Raw genomic sequence first — 26,225 nt, 5'->3', positions numbered from 1 at the left:
TAGGTAGTAATATAGGCAAAGAAGGTTACTTAGTAGCAAAGTGCATGATAGTAAGACAGTATGAAGGTTAGTATATAAATATAATTACTTTATACACTTGGTTTTTGGGTAGATGTCCCGATACCACTTTTCCTCAGACCAAGTACAAGTACTTAATGCTACACTTTCCGATACAGAGAGTACCAATATGAGTATTAAGTTAATACCATTAGTTCTAACAATGACTTTGAAAACAGGTTTTATTTTCATCAGATGTTCTTCTGATGTTAAAGAGACAACATGACGCTATTGCTGACATTTTAAGTTAAAACAATATAAATAATATAAAATAAATAAGTCTGGGTTTCCTCTCGCTCAAATGAGAGTCTGAGTGCATAGCAGTCTGTGTTTTTTGTGTCATTTTCAGAGCAGAGTAATAGGGGCTACATAACCTGCTGTCAAGATAGAAAGCAACACACTGGCCTCTAGTGTCCACTTTAGAGTACTACAGAACATTCCACCCTGGTAAAAAATATTATATTATGACGATTGACAGGCTTTCTTTTAAGATTACAAAAGACAAAACAAACGATGAATATACATCTCAATGTTTTAATATAATTGTGCATTTTGAAGCATTGAAGTCACAGATCTGTAAATTGCATAAAGACAGAAACGAGTTGTAAAAAAGAAAAAGTCATGTTAAGTATCATACTGTTATATCATCCTCCAGCAACAGTGATTTTGTACAAAGAAATTATTGTCAGACAACTAACAATGTTGTAAAAAAGAAATTATCAATCGTTCCCATGAATAATCCATGACATGTAACCACATTGACAGACATACACGGACAAATGCCAAATACAGGACGGGAATAATGCTGATTCATGTTATCATAAAAAAAAAAGGAGCACTACCCTCCCCCTCTGGTCTCTGTCGCCAGCCTGCTCTATACACTTGGCTGAAATCTCTGTAACATTGGCTGCTATGCCCTTGAGGTTTTTTAGAGCAAAGAATTTGGTCGATGTAGTGTTTTGAAAGGCACTGGATTAAGTTTTGAATGACCGTACGTCCCAGTTCATTACGCTGAGAGGGAATAGAGAAATTTGGCATAAGGCGCATTGGAAGTTGTGTTGTGTTTTTTTAAGTAACTATAAATTACAGTCTTAAGTAAACCGGAGCAGCATGATATAAAATAATCAAGAGTAGACATTCTTCCTATATATTAAGAAATATTACATAAACAATTTCCTTCTTAAAACTCCAGTTGCATATTATCTAGTAGTTCCCATTCAGAATCTCAATAATGAACACAAAGAAAAACGTACTAAATTTCATCTGCAGTTTAGTCACCCTATATATATACTGTAGTTCAAGTATCTAGCCAGAAATCCATCTCAACCATTGAGAAATGTTATTAAGCGCAGCTCTCCCTCCACCGAGCAGTTAAAGCCCAAGGGTCTTAAAAAAGGCAAACATTTTGGAATAGCAGGACATTATGTTATGAAGTCCAACAGAGTGCATCATAGTAGTGGCCACTTTACCGCAACCTCAGGCCCCTTCCTCCCCCTAAATCACCTCTGACTTGCCGCATGCCAAGGCCATAGGCAGTGTGGTCCCGCATGGGCCCGGGAAGTGGTACCTGTGTCACACCAACACACACACAGAAATGCACACGCGCACGCAAACACGCACAAGGAGACATTAGGGAGGGGGGTGTCAGCATTTTCTTCCCATTTAGAATTCACAAGGGTGCACTTTCATGTTCATGTCCTATTGTGCTGCCTCAAAAACATGAGCCATTGTTTCTACCAGCATCAAATAAGCAGTGGCTGAAAACTGTGGTACTAAATCATAAACCATGAGACAGAAGAGAGTAGAAACTGTGGTGTGTGTGTGTGTGTGTGTGTGTGTGTGTGTGTGTGTGTGTGTGTGTGTGTGTGTGTGTGTGTGTGTGTGCGTAACTCACGTGAAGTATTGGGTTTTGGGTGTAGATTGTGTGTTGAACTCTGCCACAGGGACACCTCTGGACTCCACTTGAGGGCCAAACATGGCCGCTGGGTAAACTATTGAAGACGTACCCACCTGGGAGAAAATATAGGGGGGAATTATGTTGGTTTTTCCTTTGAGTTCTGTGGTATAACTGGTATTGTATTTATTTGTATTTGTATTTCAGGTTCTGACCAACAACATACATCATACAGATTAAGGCTGTCCTCAACTCAAGAGATTCTTCTAATAATTCTTCATAGGCTTTTTTTGTTGACTAATTGATTAGTTATTTCAATTGACAAATCTGTAAAATTGCTAAAAAAGATTCTCCTGCAAATGAATACAATAATGCAAAGGAAGTTGTTTGATAATGCAACATTTTACCACCACACTACTAGTGAAAGGGTTAACCTTCTGTAGTGTGGTTGTGAAAGGGTTAACCCTTTGTCATGTGGCAGTGAAAGGGTTAACCTTCTGTATTTTCGCAGTAAAAGGGTTAACCCTTTGGTAGTGTGGTAGTGAAAGGGTAAAAGTAACAATCTCCAGTCTATCACAAATACAATTCCCGGGAAAATTATCCGGCACACAGGAAGAAATTACCAGAAGATTAACACAGTACTTAGCATGAATTTTGAAGCTGGGAAGCAGGTCAATACAGTGCAAAAACACAACAGCATTGATCACTTATCACCAATAGATGACGCCAAAACAAAAACAAAATGAGGATCTTGAATATCTAGTGCTGATAAGACCAAAGCATTTTGGTGAATATTATTCTGGTGTCAGAGATGTGCTCATCCTCTTCCACGAATTACACATTTCAAGATGAAAAAAAAGCAATATACTGTAACACGTGTGGATTGGACTGTTCTCTAACAAAGTGCCATTTCTTTAAGCCGCCACTAGGGACAGAGTACTGAACCTTGGGTGACAGACAGTGTGAGTCAGTGACGTTGCCGGTCTAAAAGGTGATTCACATTTTCTAAAGAATTAACATTAAATAATTGCAAATGAGGAGCCGATTTGGCAGGCATCTGTTCTTCTGTTCTTTTTCTCCACCAACAAGTTCAGGGGCAGGGCAGAGTGCTCTCCCTATGAAGCGTCACAGAAATCTTCACCACGCTATGCATTCAATTTGAACAGTGTTTGATATTCTCTCCGTCTCTCTCCTATGACTGGAAGACTCCTGATTCAGGTCTTACTACAAACTCATCATCAAACTTACTTCTACAAACTACCCACTAGGTGAAGGAAAACTCACCACCAGGCAAAGGATAACTCACCACCAGGCAAATGATAACTCACCACCAGGCAAAGGATAACTCACCACCAGGCAAAGGATAACTCACCACCAGGCAAAGAATAACTCACCACCAGGCAAAGGTCACAGGTATCCAGCTCCTTCTCCACCTTGGTCAGGACATGAGAGTCCAGAGTCTCCCCGAAGAACACCACATTGGGCCTGAGCAGGCCTCTGCAGTCGTCCTCCTTACACCTTTACACAGCAGTTACCAGGGGATAACAGAAAAATTAATAGAAGCCACACACTCTTAACACTTTGATTGCCTAAGGCTAAATTCATGATATACCATCCGTTGCCAGCTCTATTTAACATGGATAAGTTCCCCTTCTTTGCAGAGCTATAACTTTTTTAAATTCTATTGCTAGATTGCCATTATTAGGGCCCATTCAAGGTCCTATATGTATTGTTCATTGTGTAGCAACGTTAAACTTTTTCATTCACATATTCATAGTAAAATATGGTCTAAAGTATAAGTATGTTTTCATCTCTTTCTGCAGCTTTCTCCAGAACGTGATTTATAGCCCCAAATGCATTATATTGATGATGAAATACAGTTTGGTAGGAATCTGTGCGAGATCAAAAATTTCAATTGGACGTACTTCTAGAAGTTTCTACGTATCATCTGATGATGACCGGATGGGCGGGGGATCGTTTATAATTCCGTGGGCAGCGTTATATCATTCATCTAGTGTGGGTGATATGATCATCAGAGCAGTTTATATCGAACACGTTCAAAAATAACGCTGAATCTTACCGTATCTTCCTCGCGCCGTTGGGCGATGAGCGTGGAACAGACATTTTCCTATTATGGGATATAGAAATATCGGGTCCATTTCCAGCTTGTATAATAGTATATACGTCCAAATCATGTTGTTTATCGAGTTATTCGCAACGGATCGCTATGTATTGTGACGAGCTAGAGTGCCGGAAGCTATAACGAGTGCCCGGAAGTAATATGGGTGAATAGCACATCGTCCAAGGAACATCCTCTTTGGCGATTGCGCCGATCGGCCACCAGATGGCGCTCTTGAGCCGCTAGAGGGTTCTGTGGGGCTTTTTGGTGGGTCTCAGGCCAGCGGATGGGAAATATGAATCCGATCACAGATTTTTGAAATATTGATATCAAGGACGAGTTACGGCGTCTTCGGCAACTTGAGCATGGCGGGGAAGGATGCCTAAAAGCGTCTTCCGGCAGTTAAAGTGTTAACTCATCCAGTGCCATCGCTTAATGAGCCAGGGGGCGCTAGAACGCCATCGCTTTAATCAATGGGGAGACTGCGAGATTTGCGAATGCTTAAAATTAGTGCTGTCAATCGATTAAAATATTTAATCTGATTAATCGCATGATTGTCCATAGTTAACTGGCGATTAATCGATTTTTTTTAAATAATTTTGTGTATCTACCTTAAACGGATCTTTTTCAAGTTCCAAGTTTTAATACTCTTATCAACATGCGAGTCAACAAATGCTTGCTTTATGCAGCCATTTAACACAAAAGGATGACCCTCATGCATTGCAAATTTGCATCAAATTCAAAACAGAGTGATGCACAAAATAACTTAAAAAAGAAAATAATAATTTAAAACAATGAATAAAGTGTGCATGAAATAATAGGGGGAAGAAAACGTTAGGAATTTTTTACATTCACCCACACAAGGGCTGAGTAATCACACCACCCCCCCTCTCTCTCTCACACACTCTCCAAGCTCTCCTTCTCTCTTGCCCCTTCCTCATCTCACACACACACACACACACACACACACACACACACACACACACACACACACACACACTATCAATGAGAGCATCAATAATACACCAGAGTGAAGTCTAGTAAAAAAAGAAATATTATTAAAAAAATTATAATAAGAGAGAATAAAAGCTAGCTTATAATGGTAGTGTCTGGTTAGGTGCGAGGGATAGTGGAGGTACTTCTCAAGGTGGGGTCCGGGAGGGGGGGGTTCGAGCTGGAGCATATGTGTGTAGGTTTTTTAGATAACAGGTATTAGGGGTATATCTTATATAAGACAACTAACTAAAATGTGATCTCATTGGATGTGCCCTGACAATTAATGCTTGTATATCTTATCGTGTGTTGTCATGTTTGTTTATATGTTTGTTTAAAAAATAATAAAATACAAAAACAAAAAAAAATTATAATAAAAATGTTTTCTCAACACATTGACCGCCGGGGGTTGTGCCCATCTTATACCCCCCTCTGCCACCGTTAAAAGCCTATGGAGATGTTTGCCTTCTTTGCAGGGCTATAACTTTTCCTAATTGTATTTAATTGACATTACTATGGCCCATTCAACATCGATTATCTATCGTTCAGGATGTGGGAACGTTATACTTTTTCATTCATACATTGTTGTGTTAATACCTTCGAGAATATAAGTATGTTTTTAATCTTTTCTGCTGTAATTCCAAAAACGCTAGTTATAGGCCCAAACGCATATGATAGATTATCGATTGCCGTTTCTTTCCCATACACGCTATATTAAAAAATTCAAATGTATATGATCGGTATACATTATGCTTCATCATGCGTGGAGGAAAGGGGGGGGGGCGTTTATAATTCCTTGATCATCAGTAACGGCTTTATTTACTATGGGTGGATATATTGATCAGACTGATTACAAACAAATCATCGGGCTGATAATAACGTTAGTGTTCTCTTACCGTGGGCCGATGAGACTGGCGGTGAAAGATCCCAATTATTCGACGCCGATTGCCTAGGTCCATTTCCGGTTTGTATGGCGCAATAAATGCAGAAATCATATCGATTATTACGTTTAGAAAGCGATCCATATGTACTATAGTGTCTGTCAGGAGTCCTGTAGCGAGAGGTGACTGCCGGAGGAATTTCCTCGATGCACCGATGACACTTCCGGTTTTTGCAAGAGTGTAACTCGCCCGACCATCCACCAGGCGGCGGTATTGAGCCGTTGCAGTCCCATCTAGGGTCCCGCTAGGGCATCGGGGGTTGGGTGGATGAATTATGAATGCCATGGCGAAAAAATTTAATATTGATCTAAAAAACGCTGTACAGCGATGTTGGCGGTCAACACATGGCGGGCTATAACGCTGAAAAGCGATTTTGGTGACCAATGTGTTAGAAGTCAATTAGTGGCGTTAATAGAATCGGGCGTTAACGCTTTAATACCGCGTTAACTTTGACAGCCTTAAAATATATCTTATATTATAGCTATGGGTCTAATACACCCATCGATTGTCAGTAAGTTGCTTCCAGTCAACATGCACAAAAAAGATTGTTTTTTCATCTGTACATTTCCGTTTTATACCGTTTTGAATATGAGTATAGTTTGTGATTCTTAGTAATCCCAGGAAAAGACGCGATAATAGCGTTTTAGTGGAATACACTAAACACATTGGAATTCGAATCTTCCTGAAATCAACGCTAGATTATCATTATTATCCTTCCTCGTGCATACATGAAATGGCCCTCGTAGAGCGCGGTGCTTCCCCCCCCCCCCCCACCTCCTGCACCCAACGGTAAAAAGCCACACACACAGCTTCGATCACGGTAGAAAGAAATATCAGATCAACGCAAGGTTTTATATATAGAGTCTCTGATCTGGTCTGATGTAATGCAAAAGAAATAATCCAATTATCTGATCGCCATTCCAAATACTGCTCGTGGAGGTCCGTCCCACATTGCCCGGCATTGTATATGAAGGGGGGGGGGGGCAGCATCACAGATGCAACGTTGTAAACGCTAGTCCTGCCGGAGTATTTAAACCATGCCCGCATGGCTCAGATCGGCCCAAAAAAGAAACTACACCATTTCTAATAGAGTGCAATACCGGCGGCGGTATTTGCCCTTTTGCGAGCTCAGACCCATTCCCAATTATATCAGGCTGGATGGATGAAAATTAATGGATATAGCTAATAAAAGAAATATCGATTAAAACCCGACTTTTCTCGTGATTGGCGAGTTAACCCGACTTTTTCCGTGATTGGCGCTGAATGAGTTAAACTCGCTCTCACTGTGTGTTTATTGAGCGATCAATGTTTCGATCATCACACACGGATCTACAGAAGGATCTCTGTGAATATCCTTGTGTGATCGAAACCTTGATCTCTCAATAGACACATAATGGGTGCAAGTTTAACATTGCAGAATCTTTATTTTGATGCCAATCTTCCGTTTGTCCTCCCCCTGATTACCAGAGTGGATGTGCATGCTCAACTTTTTGATAACAGAAACCTGAATTTCATGGTTAGTTTGATCATATCTGTGCCCATATACAGTATATATATATATATCACACTTCTGACGAATGCTGATCTAGGACCACTGCTCAGGTCACATGACCATTTACATCTCACTATGACTTAGGAACCGATCTGCTCTCAGATCAGCTCTCCTATAAAAGAGATGCTTGAGAAATACTATTCAGAAGAAGAACTATTCATTCATAGTATAAATGACAAGCGTGGCCAATGAGCTGTACTGTATGGCAAAAGATGTCATGAGAATACTGTGAATGAGAGAGATTACATTTTAAACTAAACACAACTTGTCGGAAAGTGGAAACACAAGCTGAATTATCTATGCTACACGCTATTTGTATGCAATTTTCAGTATGTAAACTGTTAGTATGCAAATTCTGTATGCTAAAGAGATTAATACTAAAAGGACCAACATTTGAAGTGTGGAGTGAATGGTTGCTACAAGATTCAAACCACTGAAGCATCCGTTTGTGTGTTTTTGGCTAAATTGACAGTATACTCTTGACTTGATTGCACAGCAATGTGACAGCTGTGTGAACCGTTTTCTTCTTCTGGTATTACGAAAGACCACTTCCGCCTGAGTGTGCAAGTCCTCTAAATATAGATGTATTACTCCATGTACTGAACAGTAAACTCAAAATAGTATGCAGTATGATGTCTACATGTATATAGCACATACTGTACAAGGAATTTGGATGCAGTCATCGACTGCGACGTTACATCACTGATGAATGCACTGAGCAGTTCCATGGTACGGTCACATTCCACGAGGGGACTCCCTAAAAACATGATATCTCGTGTATAAACCCACCCCTACTTTAACGTCATTGGACCTCACGCCCCCACCTTAACCACCCATTGACGTGGTGTATGGCGCAATGGCGCATGTATGTGATACCAAGTTTTGTAAACACATTTCTTTTTTTAAGCTAAGAATAGTGAGGACAGTGCTGTGGTTGTACTGGGCAGCTCCCAGGTGGTAGAAATACAGTACAATGACAATCGTGCATTTCAAACAAAAACACTTGATACGTATGACATTAACTCATTCAGCGCCAGAGCGATATGCCCGATATAGGTCTAGAACGCCACCGCTTTAATCAATGGGGGGACTGCGAGATTTGTGAGTGCTTAAAATATATCTTAAATTATAGCTATGGGTCTAATACACCCGTCGATTATCAGTGAGTTGCTTCCAGTCAACATGTACAAAACTGATTGTTTTTTCATCAGTACATTTCCGTTTTATACCGTTTTGAATATGAATATGAATTTGGGTGCTTCTGAGTAATTCCAGGGAAAAGACACGAAAAAATGTTCGCCCGATTATCGAATCTTCCTGAAATCAATGCTAGATCATCATTATTATCCTTCGTCGTGCAAGAATGAAAAGAGCCTCGTAGCGCGAGGCTCCCCCAGTCCCCTCCTGCACTCAACGGCACACAGCCACACACACAGAGACAGCGTAGATCGGGGTAGAAATAAATATCAGATCAACGATCAAATTTATATATAGTCTTCTTACCTTGTATCTGATATAATGCAAAAGAAATAATCCAATTATCTGATTGCCATTCCAAATACTGCTCGTGGAGGTCCGTACCACATTACCGACCGTTACACACTGACGAGCAGGCGGGGTTACTGTTCCATGCCATCGTTGTTGAGGCCTACCTCGCCTGAGTATTTAAACTCCGCCCGCACGGCTCAGATCGTCCCAGAATAGAAACTACACCATTCCCAATGGAGTGCAATACCAGCTGGAAGGCGTAGGCGGCGGTATTTGCCCTTTTGCGATTAAAACCCGACTATACTCGTGATTGGCGCTCAAGCGATGGCGGGTTAACCCGACTATCATTGTGACTGGCGCTGAATGAGTTAATAGTCCAAAATAAGCAATCTATGACTGAATTACAACATCATTGTACTGTATCCTTAATGCGTGTAACTGCGTGAGAGTAAAAACAGAGCTGAGAAAGAGCATCTGTGCTCAGCGAAACCACCCCAGGTAAATAAAAATGTCACAGGTGTCTGAAGATGAATAACCCACCACTAAAACACATCCCTTCAAACGATACAATGAAATACTTCTCCCACCTTGGAAGTTTATCCACAGGAATGGGGGCATCAGCAGCATCCTGGTCAGGTGACCTGTGCATAGATAGAACAACAGTGCTGTAGCATTACGTATGGGGTGAAAGGTAAGAGGTCAGGATACAAGTATTTTCACGAGTATGTATGCATATTTATAAAAGGTTTATGTGTCAGTGTGTGCGTATGTGTATTCATTTGTGTGTACGTGCGTGTGCATGTGTGTGCGTGTGTGTGTGTGTGCTAGGGCTGTCACTTTTTTTTTTTGGAATATCAAACTATTGAACGAATGTGGCAATATGTTAACTGATCGAATTGTAATTAATTACTATTCAGGGCGGCTGGGAGGCGCAGCGGACATTGCGCTCGTCACCAACGCAAGAGACACCGGGTTCGATTCCGGCTGTCGACGTTGCCTCCGGCTTGGACCGGCCGCCATACTAACTCAATTGGCAGAGTTAGTGGGTGGGAAGTCGAAGGGTGGTAGTGTGGTCGTTGTGAACAGGCGACTCCTACAGGTCGGTAGGAGCGCCTGCACAGCAAAGACAGGAGATGGCGGGGGCAGTGTGAGCCTCCTACACGTTACTCCTCGCCAAATGAGAGTCCGCGCTGGCAGGTGAAAAGATGTGACAGGCTGCCTCCACCACATGTATCGGAGGGGACATGTGATGCAAGGCTTCTATCCTCCCTACAACCGGCCAGTGGGGGGCATATGCGAGCAACGATCAGGACAGGGGAGGGAGAATTGGCACGAGAGGTCAATTGGGATGGGGAGAAAAATCACAGAAAAAGGAGGAGAAAAAGTAGATACATTTATTTTTTTTATTATTCATATTCAGGCACCTTGCTCTCGTCTGTATCTCTGTCTCTCATCTCTGCCTTGCCGCTTGATTTGACCGCTGAGCACAACAGAGATGGGAACTGCGGCCCGGGGGCTGCGCAGGTTCATCCAAACTGATGAAATCATTATGGCTACAAAACTCGCTGTGACGAAAATCGTGACGCTCTTTCGCCAGAAATGAGTGTGTTCCATAGACTGTTAAAAATAAGTGCGTTTGTAATTGTAACAGTGGCGCTCGCTCTCTCACACACACACTCACTCACTCTCTGCCTTTCTCTATCTTTCTCTCTCTCGGTGCCTGTCCAGAGGCAATACGCAATTACAACCATCGAAACAGACAATAATTGTTTTGGGATTGCTTGCGATTATGAAAAAGCATGGGGCTGGTGGGGGGGATGGGTTATAATAGAGGATTCTGATTACATAAAAGTTTGAATTACTTCGAACAAATTCTCTTTTGCTTTGGATTCGTTCAAACCAGATTTTTTTGGGGGCGGGGGGGTCAGCCCTAGTGTGTACCTATGTGCACTATTATAGTCTATCTATAGTCTATAAAGAGATTCTTACCCCTTGCCCTCCAGAGCAGCACATATGGGTCTTCTCTGGTTCACATGCACATTTCCACAGCTCAAACAGCGGGTCTCCATCAGACTACCTGCAGTGAGAACACACAGCCGTCTACTACTGTGTACCATGAACACAACACAGTCCCTCTCCGTCTGACCTGCAGTGAGAACACACAGCAGTCTACTACTGTGTACCATGAACACAACACAGTCCCTCTCCGTCTGACCTGCAGTGAGAACACACAGCAGTCTACTACTGTGTACCATGAACACAACACAGTCCCTCTCCGTCTGACCTGCAGTGAGAACACACAGCAGTCTACTACTGTGTACCATGAACACAACACAGTCCCTCTCCGTCTGACCTGCAGTGAGAACACACAGCCGTCTACTACTGTGAACTAGGGCTGGGCGATATGGCAAAAAATCATAGCGCGATAACAATATGATAATGTTATCATATCACTCGATATCGATAATTATCAAAATTGTTATAAGTAAAAAATATATATATATATATTTTTTTACAACAGATGTATGTTTATTTTGCAGCAATTCTTTGTCGTTGCCGCCATCTTTAGTGTTACATCCCCTCACACTCCAGTTCTCAGGCTGCAGCTGGTTTAAAAGCAAAAGTAAACCGGCTTCTCTGCTGGCTGTGGCTCCAGGGGAGTTGAACAGTTCTGGCTCTGCTAGTTTCTTTTCTATCTTTTGGCGCTTTTTTGGTGGACAAACCACCGCACATGTGCACCGTGACTCATGACTTGAGTCTAGCTCTGCTAGCACACATAGCCTACTGTGTACTAGGGCTGTCCCCGACTTGGAGGGTCGACTAGGATTGGCCAAAATTTGCCGTTAGTCGACTATTGGTAGACTTAAAAAAAGTTTTTTTCCTTTTTTATCATTCCATTTGGGTTGTGGGGGGTGCTTAATGTCTGAAGGAGTCGACTGAAGGCTTCTTGTGCTCTGCAAAAGCATGCAATTGGTCCACTGATACATCTTGATATTTGTCTAGTCTAGTGTGTTCATTAGATGGGTGAAATCCTCTTTCAGTGCCTCTGTGCCTGTTTTCGTAGGCAGTTAGCCTCTGGTATGCGTGCCATTAGCGTTAGCCATGCTTCTAGGCCTCTTTTCTTTTGGAAAGAATGATACAAAAAATAAAAAAATAAATATTTTTCTATTTTTTTTTATTTTTTATATTCGACTAAGAGGTTGGCCAGTCGACTACGGCTCCTTTCGACCGATTAGTCAACTAATCGATTAATAGGTGTCAGCCCTACTGTGTACAGACGGTTTCAAACTGTATTTTAAATTAGAAAGCAAACAAAATAAATGGACAAGAGAAAAAGAAATCTCAATTTGGTCAGTATTGTCATTTGGACAAGCAAAGCCATTACTTTAAGTTGCAGGCAAGAAAGACAAGTCTGTCCACTGTCTCTGGTTTTAAAACTGCCCTGTTGCAGGTCACAAAAAAAAAATATATATATTATTTTTTCGATATTTTTTTCTTTTCGATATCGATTATTAAAATATATCGCGATATTTATCGTTATAGTTATATCGCCCAGCCCTACCATGAACACAACACAGTCCCTCTCCGTCTGACCTGCAGTGCCACAAATTTCCACAACAGTGAATTGCTCATAAATGGACTATTCTTGTGAACACGGTAAATATGACCCCATTTGAAGGCACCATGATTTTCACTGCCACCAGTCGAGTGACCGGTGGTTGTCAAGCAGTTTTTTTTTTTTTTTTTTTTTTTTATATATTTTTTTTATTATTGCAAAACAAAAATTATTAAAAGTCAGTACTCAACACACAATGCATAATGAAACTTTCAGTAAAGGTGGTTAAAATATATGCAAGTACAGAAACAAGATAAAACAAAAATAGTCTATAATAACATTTTAACCGTATACAGTGTATATCCAGCGAAATTACAATTATATAAATGTTAGTATATAATATACCCCTAATACCTATTTTCTAAAACCCTACACACATATGCTCCAGCTCGAACCCCCCCCCTCCCGGACCCCCTCTTGGATAGTACCTCCATTATCCCTCACTCCTAACCAGACACTACCATTATAAGCTAGCTTTTATTCTCTCCACCACTTCTAACCACATTGACATTTTGGATTCATTGAGACCCAGAATTCTTGCTGTAGATATTTCTTGATATATCACATCGAGATATGTAAGAAACCACACTTTTCGGCAAATTTTTTCCGGTGGAAACCAACGTGATGCGATCAGTTTTTTAGCTACTGTGATACCCGATAAAACCAATCTCTTTAGTTGTGGATTCACTGCAAACTCAAAAACATCATTCAATAGTAATACCGAGGGGTGTACAGGTATATTCCAAGATACGAGTATTGATAATTGTTGGGACACATCTTTCCAGAATGCCTTAACTGGTGGGCAGTCCCAATACATGTGCATAAATGTTCCTTCGTCCCCATTTGTACATTGGGAGCATTTGGAGTCTTGTTTAAGCCCCATTTTGCACAGCCTTATAGGAGTCAAGTATGTCCTGTGAATATAGTTCAGATTGATTTGTTGATGATCCGGGTTCCTTGATGTAAGTCGGACATTTGCCCAGGCTCCTTGCCAATCAAAGTCATTTTCCAGGTCTGGTATATCCCTCCTCCAGACAGTGTCTAGTTGAAGGGTTTCATACGAGGACGTTAGTAATTGATAATAAAAACCTGATACAAAACCTCCCAATGTTTCTCTTTCATAGAAAAATGTGTGGTATCTGTGGTGTTCAATTGGTATGAGTAATGGAACACCGTGAGACCTCAGACAAAGTCGTAACTGTATGTAAAAAAGCCATGTGGACTCGGTGAGGTTAAACTTTGTGCATATTTCGACATAACTACAGAGGCCCTGGTTATTAAAAATATCCCCTAATGAGTGTATGCCTTGCTCTTCCCATATAGGGAATCTTATAGGGCGTTTTCCCATTAAGAGTGCATTGTTATTGAATATGGGAGTGTGATTATGCCATTCTTGAGGGTTAGGATATTTCTTTTGTGTTTCCCGCCATGTTCTGATTGTCAAGCAGTTGTTATGGTGGTGAAACTAAATTAAGTTCCTATTCCATGTAACTGCGGCCGCATATAAACTGTTGACTCACGGACATCAGTTAGTCAGGCACCTTTCCTCATGTAGGCTGGTCGTGGTGGATCCAGAAAAAGAATCTCCTGGTTAGAATTCTCTCTTTCCCACGGAGACTGCCAGTGGACGTACGGAGAATAGTGTAGTGAGAGAGCGGTGCGTTTCGTCAAATAGCGAACATAGCGGAAATACGTCACCTATAATCACAACCCTGCTTAACTTACAGGTCGACAATGTTGTAACCGAGAGATTCGCTGAAAAATATGATCGTGCACAGATCACTAGATTTATCAACTACAACTTTAATATGAGTTTCCCGTGACCATTTCCTGGTTGATAAGAAAATGACTGTGGCCTAATGCCGGACAATAGTGAATATTAAATACTTACGTGCATACGTGCAAATACGTGCATAACAGCACAATATTGATTCTAAAAGATTTTTTATTTAATGCATAAGTATATCAACGACAATAAAAGGTTCACTATGGCCATGTTGTAAACAGGTGCCAGATAACTGATTAACGGAGGCTCTGGGCAGCAGACCTGTGTACTAGTAGTGCCCTCTTGCATTCAAGGTGTAACTTCTCAATGGACAATGATTGAAATAAATTTAAATAAAATACTTCTTGACCGATTCAAACAATATTCCAGAATCCAGGTCCTTGGCCTGCTGTAAGACTATTATGTGCTAAGTTTTCTCCAAATCGGATCAAAATAGTAGGAGTTATGGCTGGTGCATTGAGACATAATGGAACCATTGACAGGAGTGATTGCTATACCCCCTTGCCACGCGCTTTGGGTGTAATTCGATTTCCTCCTCAGTCCTGACCTTGGTTAACTTGGATTACTTTCAACCTTGTGAAACCTAATAATGATCCAGTGGATAATCTGACATTAACATCACTGTCTTTTGAAGGCGGTAGCAGGCTCAGTTTTTAAGCTAGCATGGACCATTGATACCAAACATGTCATACTAGCTTACCCGGAAAGTGGATAAATATCGCTCTAAATCAAACTTTCTTTACCGCGACACCTCCAATCTCTAGAGCCTGAATATAAGACAACCCCGATTTTACAGGTGTCATTTGCCATCTTAAATTCACGACAATACGGTCATCAACCCCTAAAGCAAGACCCTTGCTTTAATCAATCATTAATCACATTTAATCAGTTCTGGAGTTCTGGGATGTGTTATTCAGCAGTGGAACTCTCAGTTCAAAGCACAAACTGGTATCATGACCTCTATAAAGCCAATACCTTACTGGTATAATGACCTCTATAAACTGTCTATAAGACCAATACCATACTGGTATTCTTCAATCAATATCTGAATTGGGGGGGGGGGGGGGGATACAAACCTTCTTACTGTCCTCTATCATGCACTCTTCTATACTGATATGTCTCTACTACTATGCACTCAACACTGCACCACCCAAGTTTCAGCACTGTTTGATGAACATTGTTACTCAGCTGAAAGAGTTGTACCCTTCCTGTTGACTTGTCGTACAGAATTTGTAAGTCACTTTGGATAATAGCGTCAGCTAAATGACAAAATGTAAACATTTAAATGGTATCATCATGTCATGACCTCTATAAGGCCAATACCATACTGGTATTGTGACCTCTATAAGGCCAATACCAGGCTAGAACAACATATCAGTATGGGAGAATTTCCCCAATACTAAAATACCAAAAGTCAAGCCATGTGTTATGCGGCAGAAATCAAAGCAAAGCAACTTGATTTTATGCATTTTTGGCATAACTATATAACTACATAACTCTCATGGAAAAACTGCAATCATGTGACCTAGAACTAATAGTCTATATTTATACTATACAGTAACATGAATGGATCGGATCGATACTTGGTTACTTAAGGTTTAGCATGTATGGAAAGTAAAAAAAGGGGAAAAAGGATGTTCTTTTCTATTATTTTGACTATTACTTCTACTATCTTACTTTTACTTCTATTATTATCTTTTTTCCTGCCTGGTCCTCCCCTCCCCCATGCTGCTATGACACCTGCATTTCCCCAAGGGGATTAATAAAGGACTTGACACTGGCATTGTGCATCCCAAACGCCCGTCTGTTCATAAGCTTCCTCTCACCATGGATCTTGAGCACGTGTTTGGACCCAGCATGGCGGTGCAGGTCGTCAATGTTCTGGGTGATGACAACCACAGAGCGCCCCTGCTTCCTCAGCCTAGCCTCACACTCTGCAATAGCCAGATGGGCTGCACTGGGCCTCTTGCTCATCGCCAGCTCCCTCCTGTAGTGGTAGAACTCCCAGACCCGAGATGGGTTCCGAGAGAAGGACTCTGGGGTAGCCAGGTCCTGTGGACAGATGGGGAAAACGCACAGGCAGGCTGAGTCAGTGATTTGGGGGGGGGGGGGGGGGGTCAAAGCCCAAAAGCTAACGTGGTAACATTTAAAAGGTAAGATTGGGAGACATGGATTAGATAGAAGTTTGCACAAGGCAAATATGAAAAGAGTAGAGTGTAGATTTTCTAACAACTGCTGTAACTTTACCCATGGTCTGGGTGAATACTCTGTTCCGATTGTTAAATGGGTGATTAAACTTGATTAATCACCCAGCCCTAGCATGTAGTCACGGAAATGCAGAGCTGGTGAACAAACAATTCATGGACTAAAAACTTGACTATCTTGGGGGAAATTTGGCTTTGGGCTGTCTGTGATGAGTTTTTGGAGAAGATTGGAATAGATTTAGTGTCTCCAGGTTGGTTGCTACGTTTTTTTGAGTGAACTGCTTCCTGACTCTGTATACAGTCCCACAGAGTCAGGTTCACATGGTTCATAACCTTTCGATTTTCTGTGCAAATATTCACCAAAAATGTGAATTGGCAAATGACCACGGTATAACAAGTAGGTGTGCATTAAATGGTTTTAAGGTGTGTTTTAAGGCAAACCGCTGCTCGCGTCAGGTGGTTCTTCGCCTCCATATCGTGCCTTAAAACCATTTAACGCACATCTACTTGTTGATTATCCCTGACTTATTTCACGCTTGGGAGTGTTAGATCCTGATCAAACTGGCCAGTATCACGTCTTCATCTGTTTTGGCTCTCCATCCAATTCCGCTGCGTTGTGTCATTTTAATGGTCCTGACGTCTCCGATACCGGTTGATAAGATCCTTATCTCTCCCCGTTAGTACAATCCGCAAACCATAAGAATTCTCCACCTCCGTAAGAATTCGACACTTCGACAACGTGAAATACCTTACAAGGAAAAGCGTGGTTTTATTTGATAAACAGAAACCTCAGCTCAGATGTTAACAGATTGTATTGTCCTTGAAGAGTCTATTCTATTGATCTTTCGGTGTGTTCGTCTATCGTCCTTTTGTTATTCAGTCCAATAGTGTTCAGGCCTGGTCGTCAGCCTAACCCTCCTCGCGTTAGCCGAAGCTAATGATGATGTGGCATTCTTCCCCCCCCCCCCCCCCCCTCTCTCGATGAGAGGAGAGAGTGTCTTCTGTGTGATCTCAGTCCTACTCGCTCTTGGTCTGCCTTACACCCGGAACCACTGTTCGACTTATAGATCTTCGTCGTAGCAACGACGGCCCCGCCTTCTGGTTGTCATGCGACGTGCTGATAACCTTTCACACAATAAAATGCAGTTTTCTACTGTTTCATTAAGATGAACCCCTCCCCCTCGCTCTCGCTATCAGTTTGTTCTTACAAGGAATTCAAAACGTTCTCTCGCTGGCAGTGTGCCTCACAACAATCACCCTGCTCTACTGAACCACGTCTCCTGCTTCCATGCACATTTCGATCTCCCCGTTTTAGCTGTGGTCACCTCCCCCCCAATCTATACATCACATACATTGAAAAAGCACCCCAAATCCTTCATTCCCCCCTTTGATTCTTAATATACCTTCAGAATCAACAGACTCCTTGGTTTTTCAATTAATTATACCCAAAAATAGACTCATAACAATTAGGGCCCCGCCGTCTGCTGTTCCATTACCCGCATCACACCCAAACCAGAAAGGATAAACAACGGTCAGGGAGGAGAGAGAGAGAGACAGAGAAAAACACAGATTGCAACTTTTCAGACGACACACCTAAACCCTTCGGCCCCCCTATTAGGTACACCCCATGTCCAAATCAGAGCGCTCCCTTCCCTCTTACAGTACACCTCCCATCTTGGGCCGGTCCCGTCTCCTAGGGCAAGGGCCCCTTTCAGTGACGGCTCCTTTCCTGAGCTGGTCCCCCTCCCAGGCCGGTCCCCTAGGCAAAAATGTCTCCCCTGGTCTGCTACTGCTCAGTGCCTCTGGCTGTCCTCTCCACATCTGCTCCTCCACCGCCGCCATCTCCTCTCTCTCGTCGTGGATGATCTGTGTACCAGGCTGCGGTGCCTGGCCCCTGCGGCTTCCTCCTCCTCCAGTCTGTCTCCTGGTCGTCTCCACCGCTGTCGGTGTCTCCCCCCGTTTATCTTTTCACCGTCAGTTGTTCTGGTCCATGGCGCTGTTTATCTCTCCGGCCTTGCTCGGCTCGCTCGCTGGGTCCATGGCGCTGGCCTTGCTCGCTCGCTGGCTTGGCTCGCGTCCACGGCTACCCCTTCAAGCCTCGGCACTGCACACAGTCTCTTCCTTTCAAGCAACTTCAAAGCAGGCGATAATCCGGGTCACGGCACCAACTGTTAGATCCTGATCAAACTGGCCAGTATCACGTCTTCATCCGTTTTGGCTCTCCATCCAATTCCTCTGCGTTGTGTCATTTTAATGGTCCTGACGTCTCCGATACCGGTTGATAAGATCCTTATCTCTCCCCGTTAGTACAATCCGCAAACCATAATAATTCTCCACCTCCGTAAGAATTCGACACTTCGACAACGTGAAATACCTTACAAGGAAAAGCGTGGTTTTATTTGATAAACAAAAACCTCAGCTCAGATGTTAACAGATTGTATTGTCCTTGAAGAGTCTATTCTATTGATCTTTCGGTGTGTTCGTCTATCGTCCTTTTGTTATTCAGTCCAATAGTGTTCAGGCCTGGTCGTCAGCCTAACCCTCCTCGCGTTAGCCGAAGCTAATGATGATGTGGCATTCTTCCTCCCCCCCCCCCCTCTCTCGATGGGAAGAGAGAGTGTCTTCTGTGTGATCTCAGTCCTACTCGCTCTTGGTCTGCCTTACACCCGGAACCACTGTTCGACTTATAGATCTTCGTCGTAGCAACGACGGCCCCGCCTTCTGGTTGTCATGTGACGTGCTGATAACCTTTCACACATTAAAATGCAGTTATTCTACTGTTTCATTAAGATGAACCCCTCCCCCTCGCTCTCGCTATCAGTTTGTTCTTACAAGGAATTCAAAACATTCTCTCGCTGGCAGTGTGCCTCACAACAATCACCCTGCTCTACTGAACCACCGTCTCCTGCTTCCATGCACATTTCGATCTCCCCGTTTTAGCTGTGGTCACCTCCCCCCCAATCTATACATCACATACATTGAAAAAGCACCCCAAATCCTTCAGGAGCCAAGGATTAGACAGAAATGCCAGGCAGGGGAGTGGCAGCTGCTTCCGAGAATCGCCATGATGTCACATATTTCACAGTGCGTTTATATGAGGGAAATAATAAGAACATCTAGAAAACAGATTTGAGTTTTGGACATGAACTTCACCATATAATTGACATATAAATCTCCACTCCAGGGCTGTGGATACTCTCCAGCCAAATTATGAGATGATGATTCGTACCAGGAAGTAAACATTGAAGGCCAAGAGCTCATTTTGCTTCTCCCTCGAGGTGAATTCTTCATGCCGTTTTAGTTTCCTTCACCCCAGTAAGAACCCTGGCTATACAAGTAACATAATTCCCCCCTTCCACTGATACGGCATGGATTACATAAAAATAAAAGACGCCCACTCCCCAGCAACAACCCCTAAGGCACCCATGGAACACACACACCAAAGGGAAAGAAATTACCTAAAGGAAAGAAGAGAAAAAAATATATATAGCCACATAGATTGTGTGAAGGCCTATACACATTAGTGGTCTGCAAGTAAAGCCCGAGCCCTGCCCGAGCCCTTGAACTTCAGGCCCTGCCCGAAAATAAGCCCGACTGTAAATAATATTTTAAGCCCTAGCCCGCTGAAAACCTGAAAAAAATTATTATTATTATTAAAATATAATTTTTTTTGTATTTGTTTTAAATATTCGAAACACGGTTTTATATGAACGTAATAAATAAACAAAACTAAGAAGCATTTACATAGCCTGTTTCGCAATGCCGTCTCTCCCAGTGCTCGCTTATATCTCTGACTCACACATCAGCCTCGTAAAACGTATTGAAGGCTATAGAATCTTCTTTGACACACACACACACACACGACACACAATAGCCTACTCAGTCAAACAAACAAACAGAAAACAGAAATCAGATTTCGAGCAGAGCAACGTAATGAAAATCACAACAAAACAGGTAGCGAGTCGAGACCCAGCAAATAATAACATCACTCACCAGACGTCAGCAACGCGTTGAACACCGTTAACAAAACCGGCTACATACATCCCAAGAACAAATTAAAACGTTCGCCAACTGGCTATATTCCAACACAACCAATCGAGTTGAACTTGTCCCCTAGCTGAGTTCTCCCTGCGCGCTGCAGTAATTACATCCAAATGTTTCTCTGGCGCAAAAGAGAAAGCGAATCTTAAAACGAAGGTTATCCTATAACCCGTCGGGCCTGGGCAAGGTTGCAGTGCACTAATACACATCATATTGTAGGCATACTGTAACAGCGTGTTAAAATCATTTGTTGGTTGGTTTGTGTGTTTAATTTATGTGGTCACTGTTTTAAATTACCTGAGACAGCCATTTCCTCCAGGTCCCGGAAGCTCCCTTGAAGGTAGGTATTCCACTCTCCGCACTCACACCTGCCCCTGTGATGATGGCGATGTGCCTGGCTTTGGAAAAGGCTTCACGGAATTCAGACATGTCTAGAAACCAAAGCACAAATCAACTGATTACCAGGAGCTGTTATCAAACACTAGGAAGTTAGCAACATCTGCTGTCCCTGTTGTCAATATCACTGTTCCTCCTCCTGGCTGTCAGGCACCTCATTGACTTATAGATTTTTTTTGTATCCATCCCAATTCCATTGTGCCAATTCTTCCCTCCCCTGTCTTGAATGTTGCTCGCATATGCCCCCCACTGGCAGGTTGTAGGGAGGATAGAAGCCTTGCATCACGTGTCCACTCCGATACACGAGGAGGCAGCCTGTCATTGGCGAGGTGTAACGTGTGGGAGGCTCACACTACCCCCGCCATTTCCTGTCTCTGCTGTGCAGGCGTCCCCAACCGACCTGTAGGAGTCGCTGTCCACAACGTCCAGATTACCACCCATCGACTTCCACCCGCTAATTCTGCCAATTGAATTAGTATGACGGCTGGCCCAAGCCGGAGGCAACGCCGACAGCCGGAGTCGAACCCGGTGTCTCTTGCGTTGGTGACGAGCGCAATGTCCGCTGCGCCACCCTGCCGCCACCTCATTGACTTCTTTTAATTTTGCGGGCCTAGTCTAATTTAGTCTAAAACAAACTAGAGATGCACCGATCGGTATCAGATCGGTCCGGACCGATACCAGGCTAAAATAGAGTATCTGAGAATTTCCCCCTGAGACTAAAATCCGATACCAAGAGACATAACATGCCAGAAATCAAAGCAAATTTTACATATCTAAAATGCAGCAAATTAAGTCACTTGAATTCTTCATGTCATTTTATTATATCTCAATAATTTTTGTTCAATGACCCCAAAATGACGGTCCAAGTCTATACTGTTCATTCAAAGTAATGGATCGGATCTGTACTCTGTAAGCTCAGGTAACGGTATCGGTGGTGAAAAAATTGGATCAGTGCATCCCTAAAACAAACTGTGGTTAAATGGAATTCTATGTACATTTTCCTTTGTCAAATGTAGTGTATGTATATATAACCTAATGTTGCCATTTCCAAATGTTTAGGTGTAGTTTGGCTCCAGCTGCTTGGTCTAATGGTCAATTATCAATAGATCTATGGTGGTGCAGGAACACAAATTTTTTCAAAGACAATAAAACCACAGAGAAATCACATGTCAAAACAAACATTTATTAAGAATTGTTTGTTTTATTGAAATCTAAAGGCTGGCAGGGTTGATAGTGAACAGGGATGGCAGTGGTCAATAGCTCAGGCTACTTGTACTGTAGATCCACCAAGGTGAAAACGTTCTCTTAGAAAACAAAACTAAATGTTCTATTGACAATAGCCATGGGGGGGGGGGATGCAAACACAAAAATCAAACTAATACCTGAACTGGCCCTCGTGATCTCCTTCAAAGGTCCTCTTATGAAAGAAGAAAAGGACATACGAGGTCTGAGTGCGATCACCGGTAGCTTAATTCGGAGTATCATTGTCACGTTCACCTTAAGAAACAAAAGGGCAACACAGGGAAATGATACAGGCAGGGAACAAACTTAACTTTTTGACTTACCAGCCATTTGGCTGGTAGATTTTAAAAACTACCAGCCGGGCAGATTTTTTACCAGCCAAAAATTATAAATAGCTTTTTAGTATATCGCCATGTGTTATTATTACTATATAATACTCTCATATGCTATTTTCAATTAATATCATAAACAACATAAGGAATATTAGCATAACTTTGAGTGGACTGAAGGAATGAGTCAGCGTTAATAGTTTTAAATGTGTAAATAATTTATTAAAACATAGAAGTGGGGTCGGGACACACACACAGTTTCAACTCACCACCCCTGCATCATATTGTAGTCGGTCTTCAAACTTCCACTCCTCTCGAAACTTTTTTATATTTGAATATTATCTGTCCATCCTCAGTAATCCTCAGTTTACTATAAATACTCCTGTCCCGAGTCCTGACTAGTGACTTCATCGTATTTCCAAACGCACGCACGCACACACACAGGGAAGGGGAGAGTGCCCCCCCATTTCCCTTTCCCCAGTCCACACTGTCTGCTGTTCTCTATGGCTCTGCGCCTCTGCCTCTGATCAGGATTAGCTTGTTAGCTTACGCTAACGTTGTAGTGATTGTAATGGTACATAAACGTTAATTTCGGGCGATGTGGGCATAAAAGAATGGCGACGGTGCAAAGCATGTATGTAGATGCATTCGACCCGTTGTGAGAAGAAAAAAAACACCAGACTTATTTCGAGTCTGTAGGCGCACTGCTGTGTTAACGCTGCTCTGCTTTCAGAAACACGGACTGGTTTCAGAAACACGGACTGGGCGGATATATCATATGACTCGCGGAGTTGCTATAGGTTTTTCAAAATAAGAGTATCATATTAACCTGAACGTTGCTAGCTGCCGGAGCCCAGATATTATGACTGGAGCTGCGCTTGGGGCGGAAATGAGACCCGCACAGGATTTTCAAAATAAGAGTATCGATATGAACTACACGCCAGATGGCCGGCAGACCTATTATTTTTAGTCACCAAACGTTAAATCTACAGGCCATTGGCGCTTGGTGGGTGGTTATTTTGTTCCCTGGATACAGGCAACAGACGTTCTAAATGATTATGCTGTCATGAATTTATATTGGCAGCTTTTCTCAACTGTGATTCAGATCCAATGATTAATTAGACAGTCAACCTATGTACATTAGGCTATTATGGGATACCTTGGGGGAACAATAAATCTGCACAGTGTGTGTGTGTGTGTGTGTGTGTGTGTGTGTGTGTGTGTGTGTGTGTGTGTGTGTGTATAAATGTATCCAAATGCATTATGAGTTACTGGTGGAAAGATATCCAATCAAGTACATAATAATTATACTCAAATACATACTCATTTACCAACAGAGAAAATATAGGCTATCTTTACTTTAAGCTATATTAACCAATTAAATAAACTGTCAAATAGTTTAAGATTTTCTATATTTGAATGGTTGAAAAGCACATCATCCAGGGTTTAATTCTCCCAAGACTTGGTAAATCCCTATGGCTCAGAGCATAAAAGGAGAAGTCATGGGATTAACACACTGTACTGGAACCAACTAAACATATTGGTTCCTGTTGTCATGTACGCCTATATCCGGAGTTGGGGTGGGGGTAACAAAACACTTTTTGTCAATTACTTGTGTAATTTTAAGGTAGGCCTACTTGTACTTGAGTAGGCCTACATTTCAAATTAAACTATTGCAGGTAGGCCTATTGCCTGTAGTCCCTACAGGTATTGATTGATTGAATTGATTGAAAACTTTATTAACAGATTGCAGAATGGGTACAATACAGTACAGCTCAATACACACAATTGTTAAGGGGATGCAGACCAGAGAAAGACTTTCGTCTTGTTTACACCAGGGTCCCCCATTTTCAATTCATCAGGACATATATGACATACATGACATACAGATAGTCAGTACTGCTACATCTATACATTTATGACATACCAGATTTGCAAATACAGTACTGTTTGTGATACAGAAGGAGTCAAGAAAAGGGAGTATATACATTTGACGTAGAAACTGTACATTGGAGGAGGTTGGGTGGGGGGGGTTGGGTACACTGGGATATTGACAACCATACTGGGTAATTTACATTGGAGGTGGTTGGGGGGGGGGGGGGGGGCACACTGTATAAACAAGCAAAACTGTACATTGAGGGGGGGGAGCCTAGTCGGTACTCGGTATAGGTCTAATATGTAATGTAGGTTATGTAGCCTTGTTAGATTTTGATTTCAGTGTGTGTGTGTGTGTGTGTGTGTGTGTGTGTGTGTGTGTGTGTGTGTGTGTGTGTGTGTGTGTGTGTGTGTGTGTGTGTGTGTATAATCGCTACTCCCATTACAAACATAGCCATACAAAATGTATGGTAAAGGCAGCCAAACAAATAGGTCAGGTCGCGCCCCACCGGCAAGCATGAACGTCAACTCGGAGGAAAAAATGTGCCCAAACAGGTGCACAAACTAGACTACACAATAGACTTTACACAAACAATCCAAAACACTCAATGTTTTAAATGAGCTGTAACTCGTAGTGGTGATATTCCTGCATATAATAACTTCAGATATATAAAATACTCCGATCTGCTCGTTTTTTACACGATAACACAGCAAACAATCGTGATTTTAAAATCAACCACGAGCGCAGTTTAGGCTACATTAACACTTCAACATGTATTACGTCTGAAAAACAAAAACATAGGGTTAGGCTACGTGTTTATACCCGTATTTAAGTTGGTTTGCATCAACTTTATCAGTTTCTCACTTATCCATATAACTATATGCACTTACCTCACAGTCTGACTCCACTTGCAGAGGGCCGAAAGATGTTTGTTTACTTTTGGGATGCCGTAAATACAAAAGTGTTGTCGCAAAACGTATTCTAAACATGCAAAGTTGGGAGAGAAGATTAGTTTTGGAGAGCCACCTGTTGGTAGACTGTGCACCGTGTGTGACTTACTGTGGAGGATTCATTCATCCACTCCCCTCTGTGCGTGCGTGCGTGTGTGTGTACGCGTGTGTGTGCGTGCGTGTGTGTGTGTCTCTCTCTCTCTCTCTCGCTCTCCTTCTCTCTCTCTCTCACGCACGCGCTACTTTCTCTCTCTCTCTCTCTCTCTCTCTCTCTCTCTCTCTCTCTCTCTCTCTCAGACATAAACCTGGCTAAAATGCCATGTATCTTTTCAAGTTGTATCAAAGCCTACAGCCCAAACGTGGCTACACTGGCTGTTATAATGACATGGTTTACATTGGACTGTGTGAGCTGTGATCAAGTAATCACACAAGTCTTTAATTAAACTTTTATTGGTTGAATCAGTTCCCCCCCCCCCCACTTTATTCTTACGTCAATATCCCGTTCTTCTCATTCCTCTTTAGCGATGGAGCTTCTGACTGTAATGCTCCACGCGTAGTCCCAGCATCTCTCTCCTCCCGTGTAGACAGTCCACGTCCACCCCCCACCCTCCCCATCAATACCTCCCATTGAGCGGCCGCCGTGGCTCCGTGTGTCTGCCCCATTCCGCCAGTCGTCACTGGACATTTGCTCAAATTGATGGCGACCACTACGGAGGACAGTACAGACCGCCGACCGATCAG

At 42.4% G+C, this 26,225-nt stretch overlaps 1 protein-coding gene across 1 annotated transcript; it reads right to left on the bottom strand.

Moving 5' to 3' along the window:
- Positions 1 to 571: 571 nt before the first annotated feature.
- Positions 572 to 25,564, bottom strand: LOC311238809 (NAD-dependent protein deacylase sirtuin-5, mitochondrial-like). Its single transcript, XM_084327007.1, has 9 exons — positions 25,425 to 25,564; positions 22,470 to 22,584; positions 20,989 to 21,122; positions 16,273 to 16,498; positions 11,034 to 11,121; positions 9,632 to 9,685; positions 3,346 to 3,469; positions 1,952 to 2,067; positions 572 to 1,624 (listed from the first exon to the last, which is right to left on the bottom strand). The coding sequence occupies exons 1-9, from the start codon at positions 25,521 to 25,523 to the stop codon at positions 1,552 to 1,554; spliced, it is 1,029 nt and encodes a 342-aa protein (XP_084183133.1). The 5' UTR covers positions 25,524 to 25,564; the 3' UTR covers positions 572 to 1,551.
- Between the last annotated feature and the right edge of the window lie 661 nt (positions 25,565 to 26,225).

Source organism: Notolepis coatsorum, assembly GCF_963971535.1.
Source record: "Notolepis coatsorum genome assembly, chromosome: 13".
Classification (NCBI taxonomy): Eukaryota; Metazoa; Chordata; class Actinopteri; order Aulopiformes; family Paralepididae; genus Notolepis; species Notolepis coatsorum.
This window is presented reverse-complemented; position numbering and strand designations above follow the sequence as displayed.

Excerpts from the sequence above, each read along its gene's own strand:
- LOC311238809 (XM_084327007.1), bottom strand. The coding sequence starts at position 25,523 with ATGTTTAGAATACGTTTTGCGACAACACTTTTGTATTTACGGCATCCC. Across the intron at positions 11,122-16,272 it reads ACACGTGCTCAAGATCCATG|GTAGTCTGATGGAGACCCGC; the intron begins GTGAGAGGAAGC and ends TTCTCACTGCAG. Across the intron at positions 9,686-11,033 it reads GCTGCTCTGGAGGGCAAGGG|GTCACCTGACCAGGATGCTG; the intron begins GTAAGAATCTCT and ends ATCTATGCACAG.